The sequence below is a fragment of the Saccostrea echinata genome, unplaced genomic scaffold (assembly GCF_033153115.1).
Source record: "Saccostrea echinata isolate AGI-Se365-2 ecotype Australia unplaced genomic scaffold, CSIRO_AGI_Sech_v1 ptg000016l, whole genome shotgun sequence".
Lineage (NCBI taxonomy): Eukaryota > Metazoa > Mollusca > Bivalvia > Ostreida > Ostreidae > Saccostrea > Saccostrea echinata.
The window spans coordinates 839,262-865,727 of NW_026889765.1; the positions used below are offsets into that span (position 1 = coordinate 839,262).

At 35.0% G+C, this 26,466-nt stretch overlaps 1 protein-coding gene across 1 annotated transcript; it reads left to right on the forward strand.

Annotated features, from left to right (window-relative positions):
* Positions 1 to 1,526: 1,526 nt before the first annotated feature.
* On the forward strand, positions 1,527 to 25,576 carry LOC133188317 (GAS2-like protein 2A). The gene is made up of 6 exons (XM_061323689.1): positions 1,527 to 1,859; positions 2,166 to 2,954; positions 15,954 to 16,061; positions 16,275 to 16,371; positions 19,161 to 19,770; positions 21,551 to 25,576. The coding sequence occupies exons 2-6, from the start codon at positions 2,343 to 2,345 to the stop codon at positions 24,894 to 24,896; spliced, it is 4,773 nt and encodes a 1,590-aa protein (XP_061179673.1). The 5' UTR covers positions 1,527 to 1,859; positions 2,166 to 2,342; the 3' UTR covers positions 24,897 to 25,576.
* The last annotated feature ends 890 nt before the right edge of the window (positions 25,577 to 26,466 follow it).

Consider the following 26,466-nt stretch of genomic DNA (forward strand, 5'->3'; position numbering starts at 1 on the left):
AATTGGCCATATAAAATCTTCGAAAATGTTTCTTTATTACTGTCCACATTTTGTCATTATGACATGTAGGCAAATTGTTTGCATGATTATGATAAGTAGCTATCCTTCTACAAAAATTGAAAATGAATTGGTCCTGGGATAAGGTTATGTTGGTCATGCTAGGGGTTATCAAAAAGTTCGCAGACTGGCGCCATAAAATTAAAACCGCTTATAAATGTGTAAAAATTCATTGATGTACCATAACTGGTACATTAATGAATTTTTACATTTTTATTCAGTGTCATCTTTTCTGTATACAGAATAAAATATAAGACATTTTCTTCATTCTTGATTCAATTTTTATCGCATCAGTCCACGAACTTTTTAATAACCCTTTGTATATTGAAATTTATTATACAGTGTATACATGTATGTATCTTTACTCCTGAGCTTTCAGAAGAAAAGCTGCATCAATATGATTTTATTATCCTCGTTAATCTGTAAAATTTTTGTTATTGAAATTCAGACCAGTTCCAGTAGGACCAACGAGGTCATAAGTTGAGAAACTCGAAGATACTCTGGTATCTGTCAAAGGCCTTTTTTTTATTTTCCGCTCTTCACCTGTATAATTAACAGTTTAAAACCATTTACTTATTTGAAAATAAACTTTCACTGATGTTGTTTCCGTAAAAGGCATATTTATCCAAATATATTTTTCTTTGGAAATTCATAGAAGTTTCGGTACAGTAATACCTCCATCTACCATCGGCCATACAATATATAATTATACAAAAGGGGGGTCATTTAATAAAATGGCAGGAGCAGTAACTCTGACTGTACTAAAAGATTCTGTGTAAATTTTGGGAAATTCTCTTCTGGGAGTTTTGATCTGAAGAATTTTTCTGTAATAATTATTGAGGAACAAATGTCGTGCCTTGTCCATCGAAGTCCAGGAAATAAATTCTATAATCTATATTAGGTAATTTGAAAAATAATAATAATAATAATAATTATTATAATATTTTTTTTAGAAGACAGTTAAATTATGCAATTAGATTTTCAGAAAAATTCGGATTTTTTCCCGATAATGTAACCTCGTATTCTAAAAAAAAAGTAAAGAAAGATGTACATGTATCTTAATTGTACAAATCCATGGTTAACCAGCAAATAAAGTTATTTGATGAAGTGTGTCTTAAATCCTTTATTTTCGACTCAGTGCGTAGAATTCTCGGCTAAACTGGCTAGCAATTTAGATAAGGTTCACAGCCCGAATATTTATAATACAAAGCGTAAATTTTTTTTTGAAAATCGTTACGTTTTGTCAAAATGCCACACAAACCCCTTTCAGACAAAGTGCATCTTTTTTAAGCAAATCGACTGTTGGTATTTTCTTGTTAGATTTTATCCACATAGATCAATAATTAATATGCCAAAAAATATACATGTGGATGCACGGAAGTTCTTGCTTTATTTTAAATCTATTTTTAGCTGAGGAGGTGAGTAGGGAAAAACTAAAATTGCTTTTTGCACTTCACGCAGACGAAGTTACTGAACGGGTTGGCAGATGGCGACGAACAGCAGAAGACCGATTGCAGAGCGAGAAAACATATGTTGGTATTTCTAAAGAGGAACTTACAAGAACTAGGGACACATTTCAGATTTTCGACTATTTACATTGGCGTACATAATGATATTATCGATCTTTTTTTCGACTTGCATAAGATAAATAAGCTTTATACGGAACATGGGAATATCGACTGATAGCATGTCTGCTATGACGTTCAGTGGTTGGGATTTTTCATTCACACGTACGGTTTCTAAATGGATTTTGTAAACGGAAATGTGTGCCGTGAATTTACTACCATTTAATTATTATGGAGGTACGTATTTGAATTTCTAACACTGTCACTTTTTAAATGTCTTAAGATACCTTTAGTGGCGGTCTCATAACGCGCCTTGATCCGCCAGAGAGTGGACGTTTGGGCACGTTAGGGGGACAGCCTTTAGTACTAACGTAGATAGGGGAATCTATTAGTTCGATATTGGTTATTTGACGCATATATGTTAAAGTATAATAATCTTTGACCGTAGGTTTAAACTGATATGGCGGTTAGAAAATTATTACTCATGATAACTCATGCATGATCGCTAAAGCTTTAGATTATTACAGGCTTTTATTTTGCTAGTGACAAGCAGGCTGACAGAAGGTTTTAATCGGAGTGCTGTTGGAATAATGTAACGAGGAAAGTTTTCCACTTGAGGACCCCACGGAGGGGATATATTTTTTTTTATTTTTTCCGTGGTATTTTTTCTTTGGAAGTGTCAAAATGTGATTATTGTTGTGGTTAAAAGTGTGGATCACGATGGAGTCTCCGGGAACTTCAGGACCTAGTAACACTCTGCTGGTCCTCCAACTCAAGTCCCTCGTGGCGTACAAGTCTAATGACGAGTACCTGTATGCCATGAAAGAGGATTTGGCAGAATGGTTCATGTGTCTGTACCAGATGAATATCACAGTGGATAATTTTTTCGAGGTATTAGAAACGGGTGTAATTCTCTGTGAACATGCCAACAAGGTGAAAGGGTATGCAGACGAACAAAGACAACTGGGAAGACTAGCTGTCATTCAGTCCAACTTCGTCCGTCGTTTGGAGATTCCCCAGTACGAGGTTCCATATCGAAAGGAAGTGAAGCCGCAGACGTTCCATGCTCGAGACAACATCTCCAACTTCATCACATGGACTAAAGATTTGGGGATTCCGGATGTGTTGTCGTTTGAAACTGACGACCTGGTGCTGCGGAAGAATGAGAAGAGTGTTGTATTGTGTCTGCTGGAAATTGCCAGGATCGGGGCCAAACTTGGCATGTTGGCTCCGACCTTGGTACAGATGGAGGAGGAGATTGATGCCGAGATAGAATCTGGAGAACCCCCGCCTCAAATAATAACCTGCGACATCAAATCTCTTGATGAAATGGTAAGTCAAATGATTATGGTTTATTTTTGTTTTGAATATTTAGGTCACACAGTTGCCGTTTTGGTAGACACCGTACACACTGTATAAAATACATACAAATATGTGTCCCCCAAGGGCAGCTCATGGCAATAGTCCGTTAAAAATGCCCACGCTAAAACCGGAACATTGCTTAATTTACTGGAAAATTTCATTTTGATGTACATAAAATCTGATAAAGTTAAAGGTGGTTTCGATCAGATTAAATGTTGATGTTCGCTGTCTCTAAACTTTTGACAACAGCAATGCCTGTATAAAATGAACCCGCTAAACACAGCTGAAGTACATGTGGTACTTGAAATAAGACTTAAAAACGCGTTTTATTTCTTTTTTTCTCTCTTAAACATGTTTCATGTGGAATACGTTTTATAGCTTCTGTTCGTTGCGAACCTCTTATGTTATTTCCTGTAAAGCTGATTGCTGAATTGAATTCTAAACTCTGTGTTTGCATTATCATTAATAAAAAGACAACACAATCGATGAAACAAAAGTTTGAAGCTTTGACGATTAGAAAACAAGATGTATATTGGGTGCCTCAGAATCTGACGTGGTTATGTAATTTTAAGTGGCCAGTCTAGAAAGAACTCAATTTGTGTCTTACTGGTAGCCGAGGCGTGGAGATGGGCATTTTGACAGCCAGGACTGACAATTACACGCATCACGATGCAAAATATACATGTTAAAATGATGCGTGTAATGTTTCTATTGTTTTGTATGCAAAACACAAGTTATCATTACAGGCAATAAATCTATTTCATACCTGAACTGTGTTGAACAAATAGCAGACGATCGCGCACCCGGTGTTTTTCAGCATATTTGGAAGGGTTAAACCTATTCATTACCCTGTTTAATCAATACTTGTGATACCCTCTTTCAAAGTTTTTATTGCTCTATATAATTTACAATGCCAAACGACTTTTCAATCCCTATGTAGCGTTTGATGTCATGCCAGAAACTGAAAATTATGTACATGTATGGAAGCGCGTTTCATCCCCTGCTGGAAAGATATATTCTGTTATGCGTGTATGTATATGCACAGACAAGTTAGTACGTTCAAGAGAACAATTTTCTATTCTTTCAGAATAAAATTAATTAGGGTATTATTTAAATTAAGCCTCATGCTGACCTAAAAGTTTGGATAATCTCTGTTAATATTCAATTAACTTCAGGCAGTAATTGCCAAAAAAGAATTAGACAAGTTTGTATATGGCTTAAACACAGATATTTAAACTGTCAGATTTAGAAAAGTTTGAGAATATACGTCTTCCACTTTTAATAAAACATTAATTCCAGTTTAACGTGAAATTTACTAATTAATCAAAAACGGTCTTATTTTAACACTCTCTTTAATTAGTATAATAACCGTGACGTCTTTATTCAGTAATTACTGTCACCTTTCTATGTATAGATACCGGGTCATTTTCTGCGTAAAACTTTGCATGAAGGACATTTAATGTAGAAAAATAATGAGGCTGGATTCACAACATCATATGCAAGTAATTACACACAGACACCTGTTCATGAGATCTTTTGATCCGCCACAGATTCTTTGAAATGGTCTTTGATTTTTGCTGTCACCTGCATGGCCTTTGTTGTTTCCGGATGTGTGATAAGATTGCATTTTGTTCCATTAACCTGTGTGCGTATAAGGTTGCGGTACCGTTATCCTCGGTAAATCTCTGTGTTAATATTATTCTACATTGATAAAGGACAGGACCTTCCCCGGGTGTCACCCTTTACCCGTCCATATCAAGTTTAAACAATTAAGAGGAAACAAGCACTTTCAAAATTCAAATAGTGAGATGACATATAAATATTTTTGAGGCAGTTGTGTGTTTCTCTTAATTGGAACTAACAAACGGATTTTGCCCAATATTTGTAGAAAGATTTTAATTACGTTTTCTGTTCTAGATTTATTCTCTACTTAAAGCCGGGGTCATTGGCGGTATATTCTTTTCTGACATGTTTTGTGTATTTCCCCTTTCTCCAGGTAGATAATACATTATTTGAAATTACCTGTCCCTTTGTCTGGCTTTTCTGTTAGCCATTGAAAGAAATACACAGTTCTCTTCTAATCTTTTGTCACAAAAAGCCATATAATCGGATCAGCTTGTTAGAAAACAAAACAAGCTATTATTTTTTGACATATTTTAGGCTTAAAGCTCATAATAAAAAACCAATTTAGCGAATAATCTTTATGCATTCATTTTCTCTTGATAACAAAAGGCGAAATAACTTGAAGTTAATAAAACTTTTATTATCTACAGGCTGTGCACATGTTTGTGTATTGTTCCAGTGAATGGATATCACTGCCCCATTTTGAGATCGCTCAAACACTCATTTGCACCCTTATTTGAGTTTTCTATTTGATTTTAAGAAAATCTCTATATTCCTTGCGTCATCGTTATTGTTAGAAACCAAGGCAAAATTTGCTCATTTTAGAAGTTCATATTTGCAAAGTCGATTCATTTTCCCCTTTCTTAAAAAAACATTATGTACATTTAGTTAATGTCTATTCAAGAACCCAAAGAGTTTGAATTGATGCCTTTGAAATTCTTTTGTCTGTTTTATATGCTGAGAGATTTAAGTCAGTTGACTATTTTCAAGCATTCCCTAACACTTTTGAGTCCGAAAGGATAGCTATTTTTGCAGCGCAGACGAACACCGCATTAAAGATGGACTCTAACACATATTTCTTGTTTTACACAGCCACATTCGTCGGTGACTTGCAGATTTTTGTCGTGCAAAATCAACATGCAAAACCAACACTTCGATTGTGACTCCATTATTTCTAAAACAGAGAGTATAATGTTCCCTATTATCCCGCAAGTAATGCAAAACAGAGAGAACCCTAGTTTTTATCGAATTCATTCGATTGGCAAATTATGAGTAATGCAGAAAATTAAATTGGTGCTGTTACAGCAGCAAATTAACGAAAATCGGCATGTTGCGAAACATCTGGCCGAGGTTTTCGTAGACGGTTAAGGCAGACGGGGGGTTCATCAAAGAGCGGAGGATGTAAATCCATTAAGAACCTTCGACCTTGATCCTTATGATTTTACTTGTGATGAGCTATCGTCTTGAAACTGTCTCCATTTTTCATGTCAGAGAAAGGTGTAGCTTTGTGAAAAATTATGTTTAGTTGCTGGTTGATTCTTTACCATTGCTTCCGGAAACATTGCATTTTTATTGAATTTAGGAATGATTCCCTATACTATAGACAGACTGTGCATTTAGAGCAGCCGGATTAATTAAAATGATGCAGTATTAAGATTGTTGGTCCCATCCATAAGATCCATTGCCCTCACTATCTTTCTATGAAATCGTTATCACATGCAGATATTGTTGAAGTTTGTGAGTCACCTGTCTCGACCTACAATTAACTTCTGTAGGAACATTCTTATTAATTATAAGCTACAATGTACTAGACTTTGCAAACTTACACCAACTATTACATTACAAAAATGGCTTTGAAGTTTGAGGATATTTCTTGTCACGAATCCCCCTGCTGCTACATGTTAAATGTTCGCTGGGACCTTTGTCTGCAGAAAGGAGGAGTTTTGATATATAAGTAAGGCGAGACACTGAACTAAATAGTGTAGTGTTATTGTTTTGACACTTAAGTACATGAACTCATTTCTACCGAAGTGCCTGGATTCACGGTTGCACGGCACTTTGGTTTTTGAGATGACATTTGATTAAACACGATACAGAAAATTACAAATATTAACGCCCTGCTACACAAATATGAAATACGATAACTATTAATGTACGTATGTTTTTATCAGGTCGGACGATCTTGTTTGGTCTTTGTTGAGTAACTTGTAAGTGGCTTTCTTTTTTCGTGTAGTTGTTTTCAATTCTGAATATTGAATATCTTCAACATAGACATTGCTTGGTTATCTTTTTTAAGCAACGTAGGTGTTCTATCGAGAATGTATTTAATAATGATCGATTGCTCCCGTTGCGAACAAATCAGATGCAAACTGGAAGACGAGAGAAAAGTATGCAGACTTGCTAACAATCCCATGTGATAAATAAAACAATGAATAAAAACATAAATAAAAACAGTTAAAACATAACGTTTGACAGTCAGTAGTCATATGTGTCATATTTAATGAATGCGTAAATCATTCTTATGTCCGCGTTCCTATGTCACTGTACCTGAGCTTCAAGGATATGTGTGAAGATAACCATATGTTGTTAGTGTATTACAAATACTTATATCAGCAGGTGTGAATGACATCGTGATATATGTACGTTACATATTGACATAATCTATTGATTTTTGCCATCTCTGATTAACTCAGACGGTTTAACACCTCATTTGGGTCTCAAGGATGCATCCTAGATATTTATATTGCAATTGTTATTTCCTTTCGGATATCATTGGAATTCATCCTTTCAGTAGACTCTGGGGTTGGTAGAATGCCTTGGCCAGACATTGATCTATCATCTTTCATTAACTGTAAAATCTCGAGGTGACCCCAAACACATCGTAGACTTTGGCAATACGCCATTTCTTTGTTTTCATGTGAAATAGATGCATGTTTTCGTTGCATTCAGCAGAATTTCCTTACTTGTAAATTTCTTGTTAAAGTCGTGTTCTTCATGTCAAGGAATGTATACAAATCTATGTACAGATTTCTTGCAAATGATTGCAGTGAAAATCTATTACACCTATTATTAATCAGCAATCCTAATACGCTTTATCGCAATTCTCGCAAGAACGATTTCAAAGCTTACAAAATATGATTCATTTTTATCAACACATATGTTTATATTGTGATATTTTTATATACAAGTGGTATTTGCCTGCCACTAGGTCCTGAAATATTTTGCCGTTATCATATCGACTGTATCGAGCGAACTTTGGCAGACCTTCAAATGCTCCCTAATGTTAATAGCAATATTTATATTCAGTTTGTAAATCAAGCTTTATAATTTTGAATTTGAATGCAAATAAACCCTTGCTAAAATAATACTTCTTGAAAATTGAAAAAGAACACATGGTTTGAATATTTTGGTCGCTGATAGTAACATTGATTAACTACAGAATGTACTTTGAACAGAAGTTGGATTTTTTTTAGATTACAACGAGATAAATCTAATATCAGAGACACGATCTACATAAAACGTTAAATAAAAATCGATTTAATTTCCATTTTAAATTGGTTTTCTAAAGTAGTTTATGTAATATCATTGCTTGTTTAAGCTTTCTTCGGAAATTGTGTCCTTCTAAAAGCACAAAGAACAAAGAGCAACAAACAATTTTGAAGTAAGTCGTCTCTCGATCATTTGTTCTTGTGATGGTGTTCCTTTGGTTTGAGTATTTACTTTTGTTCTCGCTAAGATTTAAAAACGACTTAACGTGTTAACTACTTTTCTTAAAAGGGATTCCAGTGTATACTGTAGTTGGTAGATAAAGTTTACAAAGGGATTTGTCATTGTGATCAATTTTTGGAAGAAAAACAAGAGTCTATAGAGGGTTTTCCGACAACAAAGAAGTATAATTGTTAAAATGAATGACAAGGGGAAATGTCCGGAAATGGCCACTAAGGAAATAAAGAAGTGTCCTGGGAATGTGTTTTTTAATGGGGTTATATAAGTATACTGAAGATAATTGAAAATCATTTGTTGAAAATATTGAAGAAAAAATAACGGACCAACCAAAAAAAAACAAAAAAAAACAAAAAAAAAACAAACAAACAAACAAACAAACAAAAAACGCCGAATAAGAGCAGTTCTGTGTCTCAAGTCTTGCTTGAGCCTTAATTATCGAGACAATCTCATCAAAATCTTTCGAAGCTTTGGTCAGTGTTTCCATGGAACAAATAAATGATAGAATTAGAACTAAAAAGCAAACTTGCATAAATGAATAAAGTTATTTTATTCATTTTAGAAATGCATATGTATTTGTTTGTTGACATGTATTTACATGTAAATAAAAAGATTTTAGGAAAATAAATTATTGAATTTAGTTAGATAAACAGGTGCAATACAATTTTCAGAAATTAGAAGCAAAAACTGCTTTAATGTCATTAAAATCCTATTAAGACTTATTTCGGGGTTTTACAAAAACCTTTTGGAGTTCTAAATTATCGTTTCTTTATTGTCGATCAAAGTTGCCCTTTATTAAAGAAATGTGATCATTGCTTTTAAACGCTCAAAAATCTTAACAAAAAAACTTAGATGATTGTGCAAGATTGATATTTCTTGCAGGCTTGATGGCAATTTAGCCATGGATTTATTTCTTCTCTTAATTTGTGGATACAACTATTTCTTTACAGACGTTAATTCTGCAAAAACTGCACAGGTATAGTGCCTAATTGATCAGTCACCCGTAAAAATGGTTGTAAAATAAGCTTTATGTCTCCGTTCGATACACATTTTGGCAGTAGTAAAAACATCTGTGCAAAGTGCACAAAGGGTTCAGATTGTATGTCGACAAAACAGTATGGAAGGAATGCTTTTTATCAACAAGCATCCGGGCCTATTCAGTCAACCTTGTAAAAAACGTTACTCATCTTTAAATCATTAAATGAACTAAATTGTTGCGAGTCAAGAATCGCATGTCATTGTTACAGCCGACCCAAAACAAAACATAAAGCATGCAATTAGCATAAAACGAGACAATTTACAGCAATGCCAGACGACTTTAGCAAATGCCTGAATGAGTTGTTCTTTTGTTCTACAGCTTCGGGACCAATGACGATTTCACCATCTGGTAATGCTTTGTCTTGGAGGGGTCATTGAGATAATTGTTTTGATTGCAGTCATAGAAATACGGCATTCTACTGAATTTGGTTCCATAACGTTCCTTTAGGGTTCCCTAAGCGTTGTCTGTCATTTTGAAGATAAAGTGGACACGTTATTTTATCCGAGACACTGTCATCTTTGATGCATCATTGTCGTCTGCTATTCTGAAATCTTCTGACGCCCAAACAAAAGTGATGACTCCATCTTGACACCGTGTAATATTTCGGTGCAGAAAGGATATCAGATTTAATTAATGTCAGCTTGAACCGTGAAATTGGATATGTACTACGAAAATTAAAGCTAGGTTCAAAGACTTGCATTATTATATGTTCCTGCGCGGAAAACAAACACATCAAACAATATTTGTTGCATGGATATGCGAACTATGACCATGTTATGCAACAAGAAATAAATATTTTGGACGTTCAAACTATCTTATCTCCCAAGACGATATATTTCACTCATTTCCTGTTAACGATTTTCTTGTACCTATTTTCTGCTTCATTAAATTTTGCCTTGGGTTTTTTTTTTTCTAGTAGTCTTTCTTTAAGCAATATTGGTCAGTTTTGTAGGGAATTGTATATTTCCACGCAAACATCCTATCAATTCATTATAGATAAGCAATTACCGCGCCATTCAAATTTAGCACTTTCCTTAATTCAATTACAAAACCTTTCATATATTTACAATAGTTAGCCAAGTTTGATATTGACAAAGTGTCATCAGTTACAATAGAGAAAGTAGTGAGTAAAACTTTTGCCCAGTTTTAAACTTCCGTTTTAATTCTTGTGACGAAATTTGTCAATTCATATGATTGGTACGATCGATTTAAATCACATGCATTGATTATAACAAGGAAAGTTTTTTGTTACATCTCTTTAAACTGTCACGGATTAGCTATGCACTTTATGCGATATTTATCATTGCTAAGACGCTTTAGACTGATGACTATATTATACCCAATTATATGTTTTCGCTTGTCGTTACATTAAACCTACCATAGATTGCAGACCTTCCGATATTAGTTTTGTCTTAGCCCGAAACTGTTTTAAACAACCCGTAATGATGCGTTAACGAGGTTCGCTCCCGAGCTTTTGAGCAGATTTAAATCTTACCCTATATTTCAAAAATTCTGCGTAAAGTTTGAATTCTTACAATAATTTTGGATTCTACAATGCCAATTAAACTATATTCAGTTAAAACTCCATGACTTAATTCCATACCAAAAGCATTAAGTGAGGAACTATATTTTGTGGCGGAAGGTTTTTTAGAAGAAAATGATCATTTTTTCTCTTTCGAAGTATTTAAAGTATGTTAAGTTTGAATTCCTATTTCTCCATGCAGTCTGCACACAGAGTTATTTTGTGAAGTGAACTGTTTTATACTGGTCCTAAATTATATATTAAATAAACTGTCATGAATTTTATCATCATATTTAATAAATATAGCAAATATATTTTGAAAGTCAAGAAAAAAATATCCCTATTTTAAGCTTAAAATTAGCACCATTTTAGTAATATCTAAAAATTAACATCACAGACCCCCACTTTTTATTTTCTTTTCTGAATATATAAGATACTTTTAACATTTCTTCTTAAATTCAGTAAAATGTCATTACTTTCAAATGATATTTTTGCTTGTTAAATTTTTAATGCCAGAAAAATGAAAATTTTTTGAGTGCAAAAAGGTCAAATAATTGAACATGCGGAGTAATTTGAAAATTTTTTCGTTGTCACAAATTTTTAGGTGTCTATTCAAGATGACATAAGTCTGTGTTTGTTCCCATAATTTACTTGAATAAAAAATATTGGAGGAAAAACTTCAAAAATTGATTTATGTGTAAGACGTATTTACAGTGCAAAAAGGTCAAACTAAATGCTCTGTAGCGCCAAAAGAAGCGCATTGACCCCCATTTTTTGTTTTGATTTTTAATTAAGCTATGTGTATAAATTCAGAAAATATACTTGATAAAAAATTCTCATTACTTTTGATGGCAGGATCCAACCTCCTTAAGTGTGCCCCCACAAAACATAGAGTATTCTCCAAGAAGCATGATTTGAAGATTGTTAATAATTACTGGCAATACCGCCATTGTTTGTACCCAAATATACCCGAGTTAAGATTTTGATTTAGATTATAGCACTGCCTTATGATTGATAACTGTGCTGGTCTGTGTATTGCCTGGCAGGTATTGTAGTCTTATTGTATTCTCCAAATTAAAAGGTTCTGATTCTGAACTGCAGATATGAAGAAACAAACATCAATCTTCCGGTGCAGTTCTATGTTTGGTTGTTAAGGAATTCCATAGATGCAATCTTTGCAAGAAAAGTTGCAAACAAAAAGGTTGAAAATCTCCAAATATCACCAAAATTACTAAGTTTGCTCTAACAATGCCTGTTGTTTTGGGTTGCAAAGACATTCATTCCCATGAGATTATGCAGGATGAAGAGGTTTATTCTAGAGATTTGAGGCATCGTTGGGATTTCGCTGATTGCGAAGAAGAGGTAGGTCTTGCCCTTTAAGAAAATTTTTGCTTTCTGGGACTTTTGAGCACGGTTTTGAGGTTGAGGAAGGGTTCTTTTAATCGTGGATTCCATGCAGTGACCCCAAGATCTGACAGGTGACATCTTGCCAAATTTTCTTCCGATAACGACAAATTTGTGCCATGAAAGGTCCGATCTCCGGAGAGATTATCATTAGCAGACGTTTATGATTGAGGACAAGTGTTGGCATAGTTTTAGTAATACGTGTTAGAAAAGTTAATAACCGTAACAAAACGATCACAGGGCCTACTTGGCAAATGAATGAATACTCGTAAATTGTCCCGAAAAGATTACTACATCTAGATCACAAATGGGAGTCAAACGGGTTTTGTCATTCTTATAGAGATGATATGTCTATATTGATACATAAATTCATACACCTTGGATCAAATACACGATATATAGAGTGCAGATTTGATCAAAGTATTCTATGAATTTGTTTTGATGTCTGTAACTGATGACGTGCGCTTGCCTTATAAATACAAGAGCAAAGAGTGTTAAGTGGTTTTAATTTTTTTTTAATGTTTTCGATAAGCAAGAATTCCATTTTTTTTAAATGAGTTATTCCCGATGTAATGTTCTTTTCGGAATGTATCGCAGATAATGGTTATGTCCTGTTTATATTTGTTGAAAATTGTTGTCGTCGCGTTCGATTAGAATTGAAAGAGATGGGTGTGTTTGTTAACAATTCTAGTGGATGAGAATGCGAATAAGAAACTCCGGGAAGTTTGGTTGATACTATTTTGTCACGAACGCGTAATGTACCTAAGATGCTATGATCAAAGCGAATTATGTTTCTTTCTTGCTGGACTAATACTAACACCAAGACAATCTTCGATCGTGTATCCTACCTCTTTGCATTTAAGATGTGAAAACAGCTGTTGGTCGTAGTACATTATAGAACAGCGTTATAAAACAGATTGTGCGAGGAGTTTTGCGTATACAGAGACAAGAAAAAAGACATTAGGAACACCATTCTTAGCTCTTTTTGTTTCTTGTAGTTTTTACATGAATTCATACAGAACTACACGAAAAACTGTAGAATTTATAACATATTGTAAATCGTTTTTCTTATCTTTTTAACAAGACGATTCAACATCTTTGAACGCATTGTTAAGTATCTTTCTTCACGTTTTGGCACCGACCAAAAACTGATCGGAGTTTTCCTTGGCAAGAATCATGATTTATTATCTGTAAACACAAATTTTTCCAAACCTTAAATATCATTTCTGTGTGAAATATGGAATGAACAACGTCGAACACAGCATGAATGCCAGTGCGAAACTTCAAAAGATTAAAAAGAATCTCTTTCAAAAATTTCAAGATATAATCTTCTTGTCAAATGAGGTTTCAAGAGCATTACCTATCTGTATGAATGAAAATATTGAACTGGACATACATGTAGCGCGGGGCATTATTGGGTATGGCTTAATGATTTCCATTTAACTAAACAGTATGAGATGCGGTCTTATGTCTTAGTGTAACGTAACAAAATTTGCAATCAAAAATTAATCCCTCTTGTCTTAGGTCTAGGTTTGTGACCCTCTTGATCTTTCTGATATTCCAAGTCGTAGTACTTAGAGGGCCTTATGCCCAAACAAAGGTTTGGTTTGGAATGTAGCACTGACTTAACGTGGATTATTCTTATCTTGTCTGTATTCAAGAGAAATCAATGAGAGATTCAATCGAACTCGACATTCCTAAAGAAAATGTCAACAAGGGGCCGACGTCCAATTTTCATATCGAACTTTCCTTCATAAAGTAATGCCCTCGAAACGTATTTAGTGTACTAGCCACTTTCTCGTGTACTAGCAATGTTTCAGTTGTGTCTGGGAAAATCTTTAACAGAAGTTCAATGAAATATAAAGGATTTTAAAAATCCCTTTACATACATTATATTTGTTGTTCCATACACAATTCAAATCAATATTTAAAGTATCGATAATAACATAAATGCTTTGTGCGTTTCCATTTAACATCACAGAATATACATTTACTTAAGTAAAAAAAGGGAAAGAGGGTAGCGCACCGTGTAAAATTAAACAATGAACATTTGTCTTAGGTAAGGAATTTGTCGTAACATGTTCTTAACCAAATCGATCACAATCAATTAGAGTGAAAGGTTCTGGTAAATATTACGTCCATTATGAATATTGTAGGCACCCACGGCTGACAATTTAGCTTCATTGATTCCACCGACACGCGGGTCGCAGTTATGACAGTTTAACATCAGTAGCCATGTTCTGTCAATCTTCATTTCTCCATCCTGACTTACTTCTACAGAATCTTTTCCTTTTCGCAGAACTTGCTCTACATTCTTTGTGGATTATTATTCTCTAGATATTTGTGCGTCTTTTAAGTTGCGATTTGCTAATCGCGTCTTTTTGTGAAAATTTTGCATGATCTGCATAAAGCGTTTTATATATGCAACTAACTTACAGTCATGAATCTTTAAGGAATTCAAATTTAATGCATGGTTTCGAGGTTTTGAAAAATTGGATTTACGCACTAATTACGTAGTTGTACAGCAAGCTTGATGGGTTTGGGGAAAAATTGTGGAAATAAGAAATGATGGGTGTCACGGTATCAATAGAGGAAAATATTTTAACTGAAAAAATTGAAAAAGTGCAAGCTCCGGAAAATACCGCTCGTAATAACGAAGTGATTCATTTGTCATCTGTTGATGATATAATAAGAGTTCTTCAAAAACTGGATGATGCCCGATTAGAGAAAATTCCTGTTCATCCCGATATAGATGATAAAGTAAGTTTAACGTCAGAAAAAATATTCGTTCTATGTCGAAAGTTTTTAAGATGGTTTCCACCCTATAGATTCTTTAACTGTTACTACTTATAAATACCTTACGTTCTTTCTTTTGTGTGAATTACTGACTGAAAATACTCATTTTATCGCGTAAAAGAAAAGACAGAAGCCGGTCCATTTCTTGTTCTGTTAAAAGATTGTGAAACCAGATAGATATTTTCCTAAGACCATGGCGTGTCTTGATTTGTGGATCTTTTATAGTAAGAACGTACATCTCGGATGGAACCTTTTGACGTTTGGTTGAAGAGGGTTAAGTTGCTGTCATTGTAGAATTGTTTTTGTCGTGTCCCGCATTTAATTATTTCTTGAACAATATCCAGTAGATCAAATTACCTGATTTTAGAAAATTCTGTCGAGTCTGCAATATATCCATTTTCGTCAAGATGTAATACTGGCCAACACACGTTTTAAACATCAGATTGAAATAGGACGCTTTAATTATCTAAGGTCTCCATTATTTATTTATTTTTTAAAGTTCCATAGTTCAAAAGATTACGAATTTTTGTTTATTGTGATTGAATCATGCAACGTACTATCATTAAAAATCGATTCATCTCCGACCTGAAAGTTTGTAATTTCACGAAGGTGTAATGATACTACAATATAAGTATGATTTAAGCTTTTGACATCGTAATGATCTGAGAATCTGTGTCTGCGGGTTGTTATTGCGCGCAGTGTTCAATACTGTGTAAGAAAGATAACTCTAATTACAGTTTGCTGCAAACAAACCCTTGAAATGTTTTAAAATTTCTTTCTTAGTTTTTATTAATTTCTTTTTAAATATATTCCATGTATTTTATTTTTGATTTTTATACTAGGAATTCAATTTTTTTTCTAGGTGAAGTGGTTGGCCGGACGATGTACTTGTCCTGTACAATTCCCCATCATCAAAGTCGGGGAGGGAAAATACAAAATAGGGGATTCTCAGACATTAGTTTTTGTGAGGGTAAGTCAGTATTTTTAAGTGGGTTTTTTTTCTAGATAATTCAGTATAAAAATAAGCAGCCGTTAATTAACTTGAATTGATTTCCCTAAAATATCTACAAAACCAGTGGTGAATGTTTAATTGACTCTCATTATGAATTGTACTTTTTTGTGAATTTTTAATGGTAAAATCAATGAGCATTCAACTTTTACCTCTTCTTTTTTTTTTTTTTAGATATTACGTAAGCATGTGATGATCAGGGTTGGCGGCGGCTGGGACACTCTAGAACATTATTTAGATAAACATGACCCTTGTCGCTGTGGATTTTCTGGTAAGATTTAGCCCCCCTTCCCCCTCCCAATCCCTTAAACAACGACTTGGTGTTCAAAATAACTCTCATACAAATTTACTTGATTTTGGTATTAGCCTTTTTGTTTTTGTCTATCATGAATCTTTAAATTTATCTTCTTTATATTTTAAAGACTGAAAATAAGAAAACGTTGTTGTATGATATTTCTAAGATCTGATGATTTGACCGTTTCTCGTTAATAAAATGACAGTCGCTTAAGTGCGATTTATCCTGTTATTTAAGGATATTCACTACCAGGACCAGGTACCTTCAGCAGAATCGATAAACTTTTGAAAGTCATAAAAAGTTTGAACAGCTTAAGATCAAAACCACTGATCAATAGAATTACTATTGATATACATTAGCTGTGCTTTATAAACTTTTATAGGTACATGTATTTGTCCATAATAAAACAGTATGATTAATAAAATTAAATGTCCAGGACCAATTCATTCTGTTTACGTACCAAATTAATATTAGTTTAGGCCAGCTAGTTACATTTGACTAAGTAGAAGTGGGCAGTTATAAAAAGATTTTTTAAAATCATTCTTTTCATGTGATGATTTATTTATAAGTAGATAAAACTTATTTAGTATTCACTGTTTTTGAACATCTTTTCTTCTGAAATGATTTTCTAAAAGTTTACCTGCCAGACACATTTTGAAGACATGACTTTTTTTTTCAGTCTGACATTAACAAGGGTTTTCCAGTCGAAAACCCGTAATGCTTATATATAAATAAAATTACTCTGTCCTAATAAGGTAACAATTTCCTATCTACCAAAACATCCATGGATGGATTTTAATTGAGAGTTTTAATAATTATAAATTCCTTTATATCTGTAATCCTATCCTAATTCTAAGTGAAAATATACTCAATATACTGGCCCATTTAAGCCATGTGACGTCAGAAAAAAATAGACTGATTCTATGCAATTTATTCGGAATAGGAAATAAACATCTATAAATCAACACGATTTATAGAATATTTTGAAGTAAAAGAGAAAAGCCATTGGTGATATAGGAAGTTCAAGTAAACATAAAAGATAAAAATACCGCGATTTTGTAGCTTTCTGTTTATTTTTGCGCGACTGTGGTGTAGCTTAACTAAACCCTCCCTATGCAAGAGACATTATTGCAGGTATAAGTTTATAAGCCTGTATATAGTGTATGCAAATGACATATCCATACCAAGTATTGAGTGGTGAATAAATACACTTAACGAGATTTTCAGACCACTTCCATGTGATTTATTAGACCCATGAATATTATTAAAAGATACTTTGAATAGCTTTTTACTTGAATTTATTCATAACTACCCCGGAGATTGCTTTCTTTTGCCAGTGGTAGGCATACAATGAAAGGCCGTGTATAAGAACACAATTATTCAATTGGTGGACTCTAAGTAAATTTCCCCGAGTTTAAACAAATTTTAATTAAGATATTTCAGGAACTTACATAAATAAGTCAAATTCAGGGTGCGATAAAACTTTCAGTGGGTTATCATTGTGACCAATAGTTTCAAATTACCTAGAAATTATGTAAATAAATGGTATCTTTCAATCGAATATTGATTTGCTAAACCCTTCATTTTATAACGTACAGTGTAAGTCTGTGTCGTGCGGTATGTTTGTTTAAGTAAAAAAATGTTTTACATTAAGTAATCTAAATTGAAATAATGGGTCAGGAAGCATAAATTCTTCCGAAAATTAAAAATTATTTCAAAACGTATAAAAATATAGTAACATTTTTGTCGCAGAGAAACGTAAATCGGCCCTTTCCCTTGAAAACAATCTTAAATCTTAGACCCACTCCTATTTTTATTGCTTTGCAATTATAAGGATAAAGCTAATAAATCCCGATTTACCTCGGGCCCAGCGTAGAAGGAGAGTTTGCGTAACAAATCAGGAAAATAGCTACTTATGACTTTATTAATGTGATTATTTATGAAAATCGCACTCTGAGTCGTATAATATAAGGATTTGCACTGAATGAAATCAAGTTCTCAAGATCTAATCCTAAAGACCGAATTTTACATTTCTGAATCATGGTATGTTTGAAATAAAGTTTTATAATTTATGCAGCTTTGTATAAGCATATTTTGAATTCTTCTCTTTAAAATGTTAAATCCCATGTAGAATTTTATTTCCCATGTGTACATGCAAAGGATAAAAAATACAAACTTTAATCCATTTCTGTGTGCAGAGTCATGCTCACTTAAATGATTTTGCATTTCAGTTGCATTTCCTATGTAAACACCTGTTACTATTTCACCTGTGATAGTTGATGAGGCATGTTACATTTTAAATAATAATAATTTCGAAAATGTTATTGTGTTTTATTGAAGTATAACGACGATCGTCATAGTCCAAGATCAAAGGATTTTTAAATAGAATATTATCTTGATTAAATCATTTTTAAACTCTTATAAGTTTAAACCGGTCGTGATATGATTAGATATATACACGTGCTTTCATAAAATCAGTATTTCAATAGAATATGTGTATAAAGGTCTAGACCCCTTTGGAAGTCTAAAACTTAGCGAAGCTTTTAAATAAGTTTTTTTTTAGGTTTTCGTAATTATTGACATTTCCACACCTGTTTGGGGTGACTAAACATTAGAAACCCGTAAACAAAGATCAAAACTGAAAGAAATCTTTTCAAATCAATATCCGCGTCGTTATATTTATTTTTATATACAAAAAAAATATTTAAAGTTCCTTCAAAGTTCGTCATTCTTAACTCGCTGACACGTTTTTATTATATCTACAGGTCACCGAAACACACCAGTTCCACAATCTCAAAGGCCTCAAGGAACCCCCACCCGCCGGGCAAGTACCCCCTCATTGTCCCAGACCTTGCCACTGAAGTCTCCCAGAAAAATCTCAGTTGGTCCAGTGTCGCATTCCATTTCGGAAACTTCTGAAAGGACTCATTCGCCGGCACGCATGCGTAGCGCGTCGCCTGGCCCTTCTCCAGGAAAGCTAAACACTCAAAGTGTCACTCAGAACTATGGAACAAAACCTCCCGTCTCTCCGCTATCTCCGACGGGCAATGTAAATAATGTCAATTTTAGTGGTCAGAGGACTAGTACAGTGATCGCCAATTCTAGGAGAAGCCAGTCTCCGGCCCCTGTTAGTCGCCTGCGATCGCCTTCACCCGTATCAGGAATCAATAAGGCACTGCAACCACGTGAGCAGACGACCAAAGTATCGCGTCCAGCATCCCCAACTAAACGATGCCAGTCCCCATCCCCCAGTGCAAGGAGTGCTTCCCCGGCCCCCAAACGATGTACCTCACCGTCATTTCAGAGAGCTGTTTCAATGTCTCCGGCGCCAAGTAGGAAGAACAGCCAGGCAACTCTTGTCTCAAATTATTCAAGGTAAGAGAAAAAAAAATCAATTTCCACCTCTCTCTCTTCAATAAATGAAAGGTATATTGAACACTTCATTGTATGCAGATATGAATAGAGAGTGTCACTTTGCTCACCTATTGATCTCACAACGATTTTGTAAAGATGAAAACAAAAAAATGTTCAATGGCGAACTTCGATTTTTCTCATTCCTAAAATTTCATTCAATTCATCCTTGTTATTGAAATGAAAAATAGGGTGTTAGATTTTCAGGATTAAGGTAAAATCACATTGAAAAGCAGTGTTATGTTCTCTTTAGTTTAACCACAAGAAGGACCTTTTCAAATAATCTGCACACATTGTTGTCTGTAATTACATTAATTGACAATTAACCAGTATCAAATGTCTGAAACATGCAGGTTCACAGATCTGGTTTTGTCAAATTAGGTACTACCATTTAAATTTCTTTGTCTCGAAATAAGCTTAAGAGCTCTTCATTATTCATTTTCGTGTAAGACTATCGACAACAAATCCTTTCCTTTTGACATAACCACCAGATATCAAATCAATCGACAAAAACCTTCGCTAATTTTCTAAAGATTTTCACACACACCTAAACGGAATGTTTGTATATACCGCGGTAGATATTTAATCATACTTTTCCAAACATGCACGAACGCATCTTAAAGTTTATGTCTCAAGAATAACACTGCCTTGTGCTCCGTTTCTTTTGACATTTAAATATTGTTTTCATAAATTTACCTTTAAACTTGAAATTTTAAAGACATTGTTCGAATATTCAACCCTTCAACAGAGTGTACTTATATTCGATCTGTAATGGAGATAACCAAATCCGCAATATATTTCTTTTGTCTGGAGACAGTAGTCGCAATGTAGAGAAAGAATATATATATAGGTAATCGTTTGGACTTGAAGTGTGTATTTTATTATTTTACGACCTGCGTATGGTGACATAAAAACAGATACAACCCGCCAAAGACGGGTAATTATCGGCAACTGACGACAAGGCTCTATCGGAACAATTTGGCAGAGATCCTTAATGTGGTTGGAATTTCACCCGTTTTCTTCGTGATCTGTTACAAACTGTGTGTATCGATTTTCGTTCCTTCTGGCGTCTTGTTTAAGTTGTGAGGAACCCTATCTCCTCGCTACAAAGGCCTGCCATACTGGGATTAACTATTTCTCTTGATAAGGAGAATTTCATCAAGTGTATTGAGAAAAAAATCATTTCAATTTTAAAAGTGGAATAGACGATAAAAGCGGCAGGTAGAAATAGCAATACATTTAAATGAAATTTTATTTGATGTGTTTACGTTTCAATTGTTTTCGATCAGATTTTTAAAGGAGATAGATTAGAATTGCAAATAGTAATCGTGTGGGCATTCCCTTAATAGGGATTGCATTTTTAAAATGCGTCAGCATTCCAGCATTTCCATAAATTGGTCTTGAATTGTTGGTCATCATGAAAAAGCAGACTAATTGAATACTTTAAACATGATACAAAATTAAAGTTCTCTGATATTGGACAGTATCCAGATCGCGTTGTGGTTTTGTGCTTGAGGATATTAAAAATTGTCTTTTTGTTTTCTTTTTTATTTCTGTTTGTGAGTAAGTGGTTTCTTTTCAGTTTGAAATTTTAAGGACTTTGTATTATTCAGTCCTAGATGTACTGCAGTGGAGTTGTTTATGTATCTTCAAGTTACTGTGCCATTTTAGCGACGGTTTTTGCTTTTAAAAATTCACAACACACTGAATTAATTGATTTCAATATGAATTGTTTTGTTTACAGATCAAAATCGATTCCAAATACTCCACGTGCAGATCGTCGCCAGCTTCCTCAGCGCCCAAGTATGGATTCCGAGGGTAATGACAGTGTGGGAACAGACGACACATCAGGCTCCAACTCCATGCAACCAAATGTTGATATCAACCAAATCAGTACAATGACTTTGGATGAGTTTAAAAACTTACTGAATAGTGCACTTTCAGTTCCAAATGGAAATGCCTCTGAAGGAAGTCTCGAATCTCCAAGATCACAGAGTAGCACTGATAGTTCACGAAACATATCATCATATAGTGCGAATCGATCTGTAAAAAAGCCGCCGATTAGTGAAAAACCATCCAGGTACAAGTATACTGGAAATGTAAGTCGCAGTTTGGATACCAAGTCTTTCAATGGACAGAATGCAAGTAATGGATATTTCGAAATGGAGAAACCAAAACGGACAATACTGGCTTCTTCTACTATTTCAAGACCCAAAACACCAGTGTCTAGTTCTGTATCAAGACCCAAAACTCCTGTTAGTTCAAGTGTGCAAAGACCTAAAACACCAGTAAGTTCGGTTCAGAGACCTAAAACACCAGTCAGTACAAGTAATATTCAAAGACCAAGAACTCCAGTGAGCACTGCTCAACGACCTAAGACGCCACTAAGCAGTGTATCTCGACCAAAAACGCCCGTTAGCACTGTCCAACCAACCTCTGTTCAAAATGTTTCGAGACCAAAGACACCAACGTCTTCACACACAGTGCCTCGTCCAAACTCTAATACTACAAGAACAATGCAAAGTAATGTATCCAATAGTCCGAAACCTCATAAAAAACTTCATGAATCTAAGTCGGATTCTGTGCTTAGTGAACGAGAACGACCTGTTCAGAATGTAAAACCCAATGTCAGTTACTTGTGCATTTCTTCAGAGGACACGGAAACAGACATTTCTTCTGCTAGTTTCAAAGGAACTGAAACTTATACTATATCTAGTGATAACGTAGATTCGTTGTGTGATTCCAATGATATTTCCTCAACGAGAATGACCCGCAGTATCACTGACCCGGGACCTGAAAAGGAGAACTCACCCGAAAAAGAGGGATCAAAAAGTCAAAGTAATGACTCCCTCATTGCAAGTTTTACTGCATTACAAAAGTCTATTCAGGAGCTTCGAAATCGGGCACAACAAGCATGTATAGCTGTGGAAAATAATAAAAAGACGGAATCAAAGCCAGCAGAAGTCAGTAACAGGGAAGATACAACCAAAAATATTAATGTAGCATCAAGTACAAGCAATACATCAAACGAAATCGTCACAGTAAAACGTCCATCAACACCTAGTGGGAGACCATCCACTCCATCTCTGATTCCGAGACCAATGACACCAGTAGGAAGTGCTTCCAAATCTTTAAGTTTGACGCAGACGATTGAGCCAGTACAACCAGAAACTGTTCGTCAAGAGAGACCACCGACACCCAAGAAAGCAACGATTCTTGCTAAATCGCCTTCCGCCAACAAGGCTGTCGCGAACACTCCAAAAAAGAACACATCTTACACTAGTATGTATATGCAGCGACGATCAACAACTCCTGGTCCAAACGATTTTTCACAAACAGAGAAAGAAGAAAGTACTGAAATCCCTCGGTCCAAGACACCTGGGCCAGGAAGTAAGCCTAGTAATGAGCAGCCCAAGTCATATGTAAGTCCCATACGAAGACTTACCCAAAACCAACAGCAAACATCAACTCTCACAGCCCGAGAAATTCCAGAGTCAGATTACAACAACCAAAGAGAACGGAGAAGTGTGTCAGCTAGTCCAGCAACACCGAGAAGGTCCAGTGCAACAGGCTTAAAATCAAAAACTACAGTTAAGCAAGACTCTACCGAGGAAACTATTATGGTGACTGTAAATCGGGACAGTGGGCGACATAAAATCAATGTAAAGGACGGAGAAGAAACAAAATACAGAACAACAAAAACAAGCACTGGCCGAATCATAGCTCGCGCTCCAACGCCTACTAACCAGCGAGCATCCACTGAAAGTCTGGATAGATCTCGAAATGTAAAACCTGCTACAGAAACTCCTCGTTACCGTCCAAGACCTAGAAGTGTAGATCCAGAGAACTGGAATCGTAAAGTGAACAAAGATGAGCAAGTTTTGCAAGTACAGAGGAAAGAGTCTGGTTCACACGTTGTTAACAGAACAGAGGCGTGGGTAGAATCGGCCGCAAAGACAATGTCAGTGGGTAAAACATCCACCAGAAGCAAGAATCAGGCTGGGATTTTACGAAGATCAAAAACTCCTAATCCATGTGATTTTGATCAGTACGATATGGAGTCGCGTCCACTTGAGGAAATCAAAGCTGCCTTGACTCTTCCAGTTAATGGTCTTCGAGACATATCAACAGAGGAACTAGAAGCGCCACCAGAGGATCCCGAAATGTATGAAACCATGGAGAAGCTTTTTCAAAAAATGCGTGAAAGGGAGCTTAAAGCTTCCGTTAACGAGACTCCGGGGGGAGGTTTCATGGGGGTTATTGATGTTAACTGCATGGAAAATGAAGATACTTTGGGCAGTGACGAATTATCGTTAGATAGTAATGAAAACATAAAAAGGAGAAGAAACTCTCCTGCAGGAAAACCAAGCTCACACAAATCCTCTGGATCCAGTACAAAAGGATCAATTCCGTCTACCCCAAGATCTAAGACGCCGTCGTTTCCATCATCTAAATCTCAACCAATCAACAGACCTGTTTCCACTCCTCCTCGACCAAGTACTCCAACTCGTTCATCTGTAAATTCCTCAAGGCGATCTAGCATGAAATCTAGCAATGGATCTGTTCCAGAATCTCCAATCACTGCTGATGTTGATCATGCTGTGGTAATTGTATCCAAAATAAAAGAAATCCTAAAAACAAATCCACGCAAGGACAATATACAGGGACCAAAGTCTAGAATTCCAGCCCCAAAGTCACTTAGTTCTAGTGGAAAATCGAGATCCTTTTCAAATTTGTTCAATATGAGCACTCAAGAGACTTCATTTAAAAAAGATTCTGGTCCTGTGCACAACAATATTAATGGTACTATGAATGGGGAATATTATGACGATGAAATGGATGAAATTTCCGGAATCACTGCACGAGCTGAATCTAGCGATCAAACAGGAAACGTTCGCAGTCAATCCGGAACCAAGACTCCAGTTCCAAAACTAGCCACTCCTTTAACAACAGGCCGAACAGCTGTCCTTAACCGAGAGTTGAGCACGGAAAAATCCAATAAACTGGTTCGTGCAGTGTCGATTTCAAGTTTATCTAGTTCTTCAAATACATTGTCGTGCACTTATGGAGAGGAGGAAGAATTCGTATAAATCTCGTCTGCCTTTTTTGCATGAAAAATTATCTGTGATATTTTGGACGTTTCTGTGTGTCTTATGCAAGGGTCCATTTCTCTGTCGCCTTTTATCTAGGTTATAAATATCCATTACTTTAGCATGGAGGGTCATTATGTTGCTTTTTTGTATTTTGTCTGGAGGAATGTTTTGGGATTTGACTTGCAATATTGATGAGAGATACTGACAAAATAATTTACGGCCATTTATCTTGCGTTTTTATATTTTTTTTTAGTTAGCACATTCCAGTAATCATTCCATGACGTCAGACAAGACCATTATCCAAAGGCTCAATAAGTTTCTTTTTTGTCCCCACCCCTCTAAAGCTTTATGTTGTAACTTAATCTACATTCAACACAGTATTTTATGAAATTCCAAAATAAATCCCTTTGTAGCTATACTTAATGGCTTCGAATGGTATAAGGGCCTATGTTTCATGTGTGTTTTGTGCCAAATACATCCTCTATTTTGTCCAATCAGCATTTTTACAAATTTGACATTGTCGCGTGAGAGAGCAAACGTCACGAGTGCATCTAGCTGTAGCACCGGAAGTCGTCCATGTTGAAAAAAAATTGTCTGTGATCATTATGCTTATTTATGTCTTATTTATTTGAAATTGGAAATATTATATAATGCAATAAAAAATCAGAAAATTTTAAGCGGTTTATTGATTTTTTTAATGATATTTTGTAAATATTTCCTGTGAAATTATTAGTGTACAGATGTATAGTTATATTATTGCAGCAGAGGTACATGTACATTGTACTACTGTTACAGTACAAACTGGTGTGCGTCTTGCCGACTTGCGAGGAAATGTTTTGAAAATAAGGATCTGCCTCCATTAGCACCCTTTCACCTAATTATGGTAATCAAAGATTATTCAGAAAAAATTCTTGTCCTGGGTTTTAAACACATTATTCATTGTGGTTCCTATCGATCATTGTTGTTTAAGAAGGTATTAGGAGCTTGTACATGTTTACTCAGACTGTATTGTACCTGCTTAATATCTAATGAACTGTACTGTTATTAAAAAGGAAAGAAAGGAGCATTATTACACCATATCTTTGTATCAACAATTGTTCAGTTGTTCCAGTACAAATGTTAAGTATGTTGTGTAAAAATTAACGTCATGTTCCAAAATGGAAAATATTCGCATGTCATCAAATAAACATGCAATCGGTACAGAGAATATTCGACAATATACTTCGTTGTTTTCAAAAATGATTTATTTATTCCAATCGATGTCAATCTCAAAACAATATCGGTGATACAAGCTTATCCTTAAAAAATAGTGAGCTAGCGCTGTAGTCAATATTATTACTATTGTCAAACATAGAACTAGATATCTGAACCATAAGTTTATTTTTGCTGAATCAATTTATTATAAATAGGAAGACAGTGTTGCACTCGGGGTGTGGAGGTTAGGGGTCTCCTTTCCGATTGATGGTAACACTCCTTGGCAATGGCATCACTGTGTATCAAGCAATTTGTCGTTCACTATGATTTCAATATCGCAGAGTTCAAAATGGAGTCGGTTCCCATCAATTAA

Excerpts from the sequence above, each read along its gene's own strand:
- LOC133188317 (XM_061323689.1), top strand. The coding sequence starts at position 2,343 with ATGGAGTCTCCGGGAACTTCAGGACCTAGTAACACTCTGCTGGTCCTC. Across the intron at positions 16,062-16,274 it reads AGACATTAGTTTTTGTGAGG|ATATTACGTAAGCATGTGAT; the intron begins GTAAGTCAGTAT and ends TTTTTTTTTTAG. Across the intron at positions 16,372-19,160 it reads TTGTCGCTGTGGATTTTCTG|GTCACCGAAACACACCAGTT; the intron begins GTAAGATTTAGC and ends TTATATCTACAG.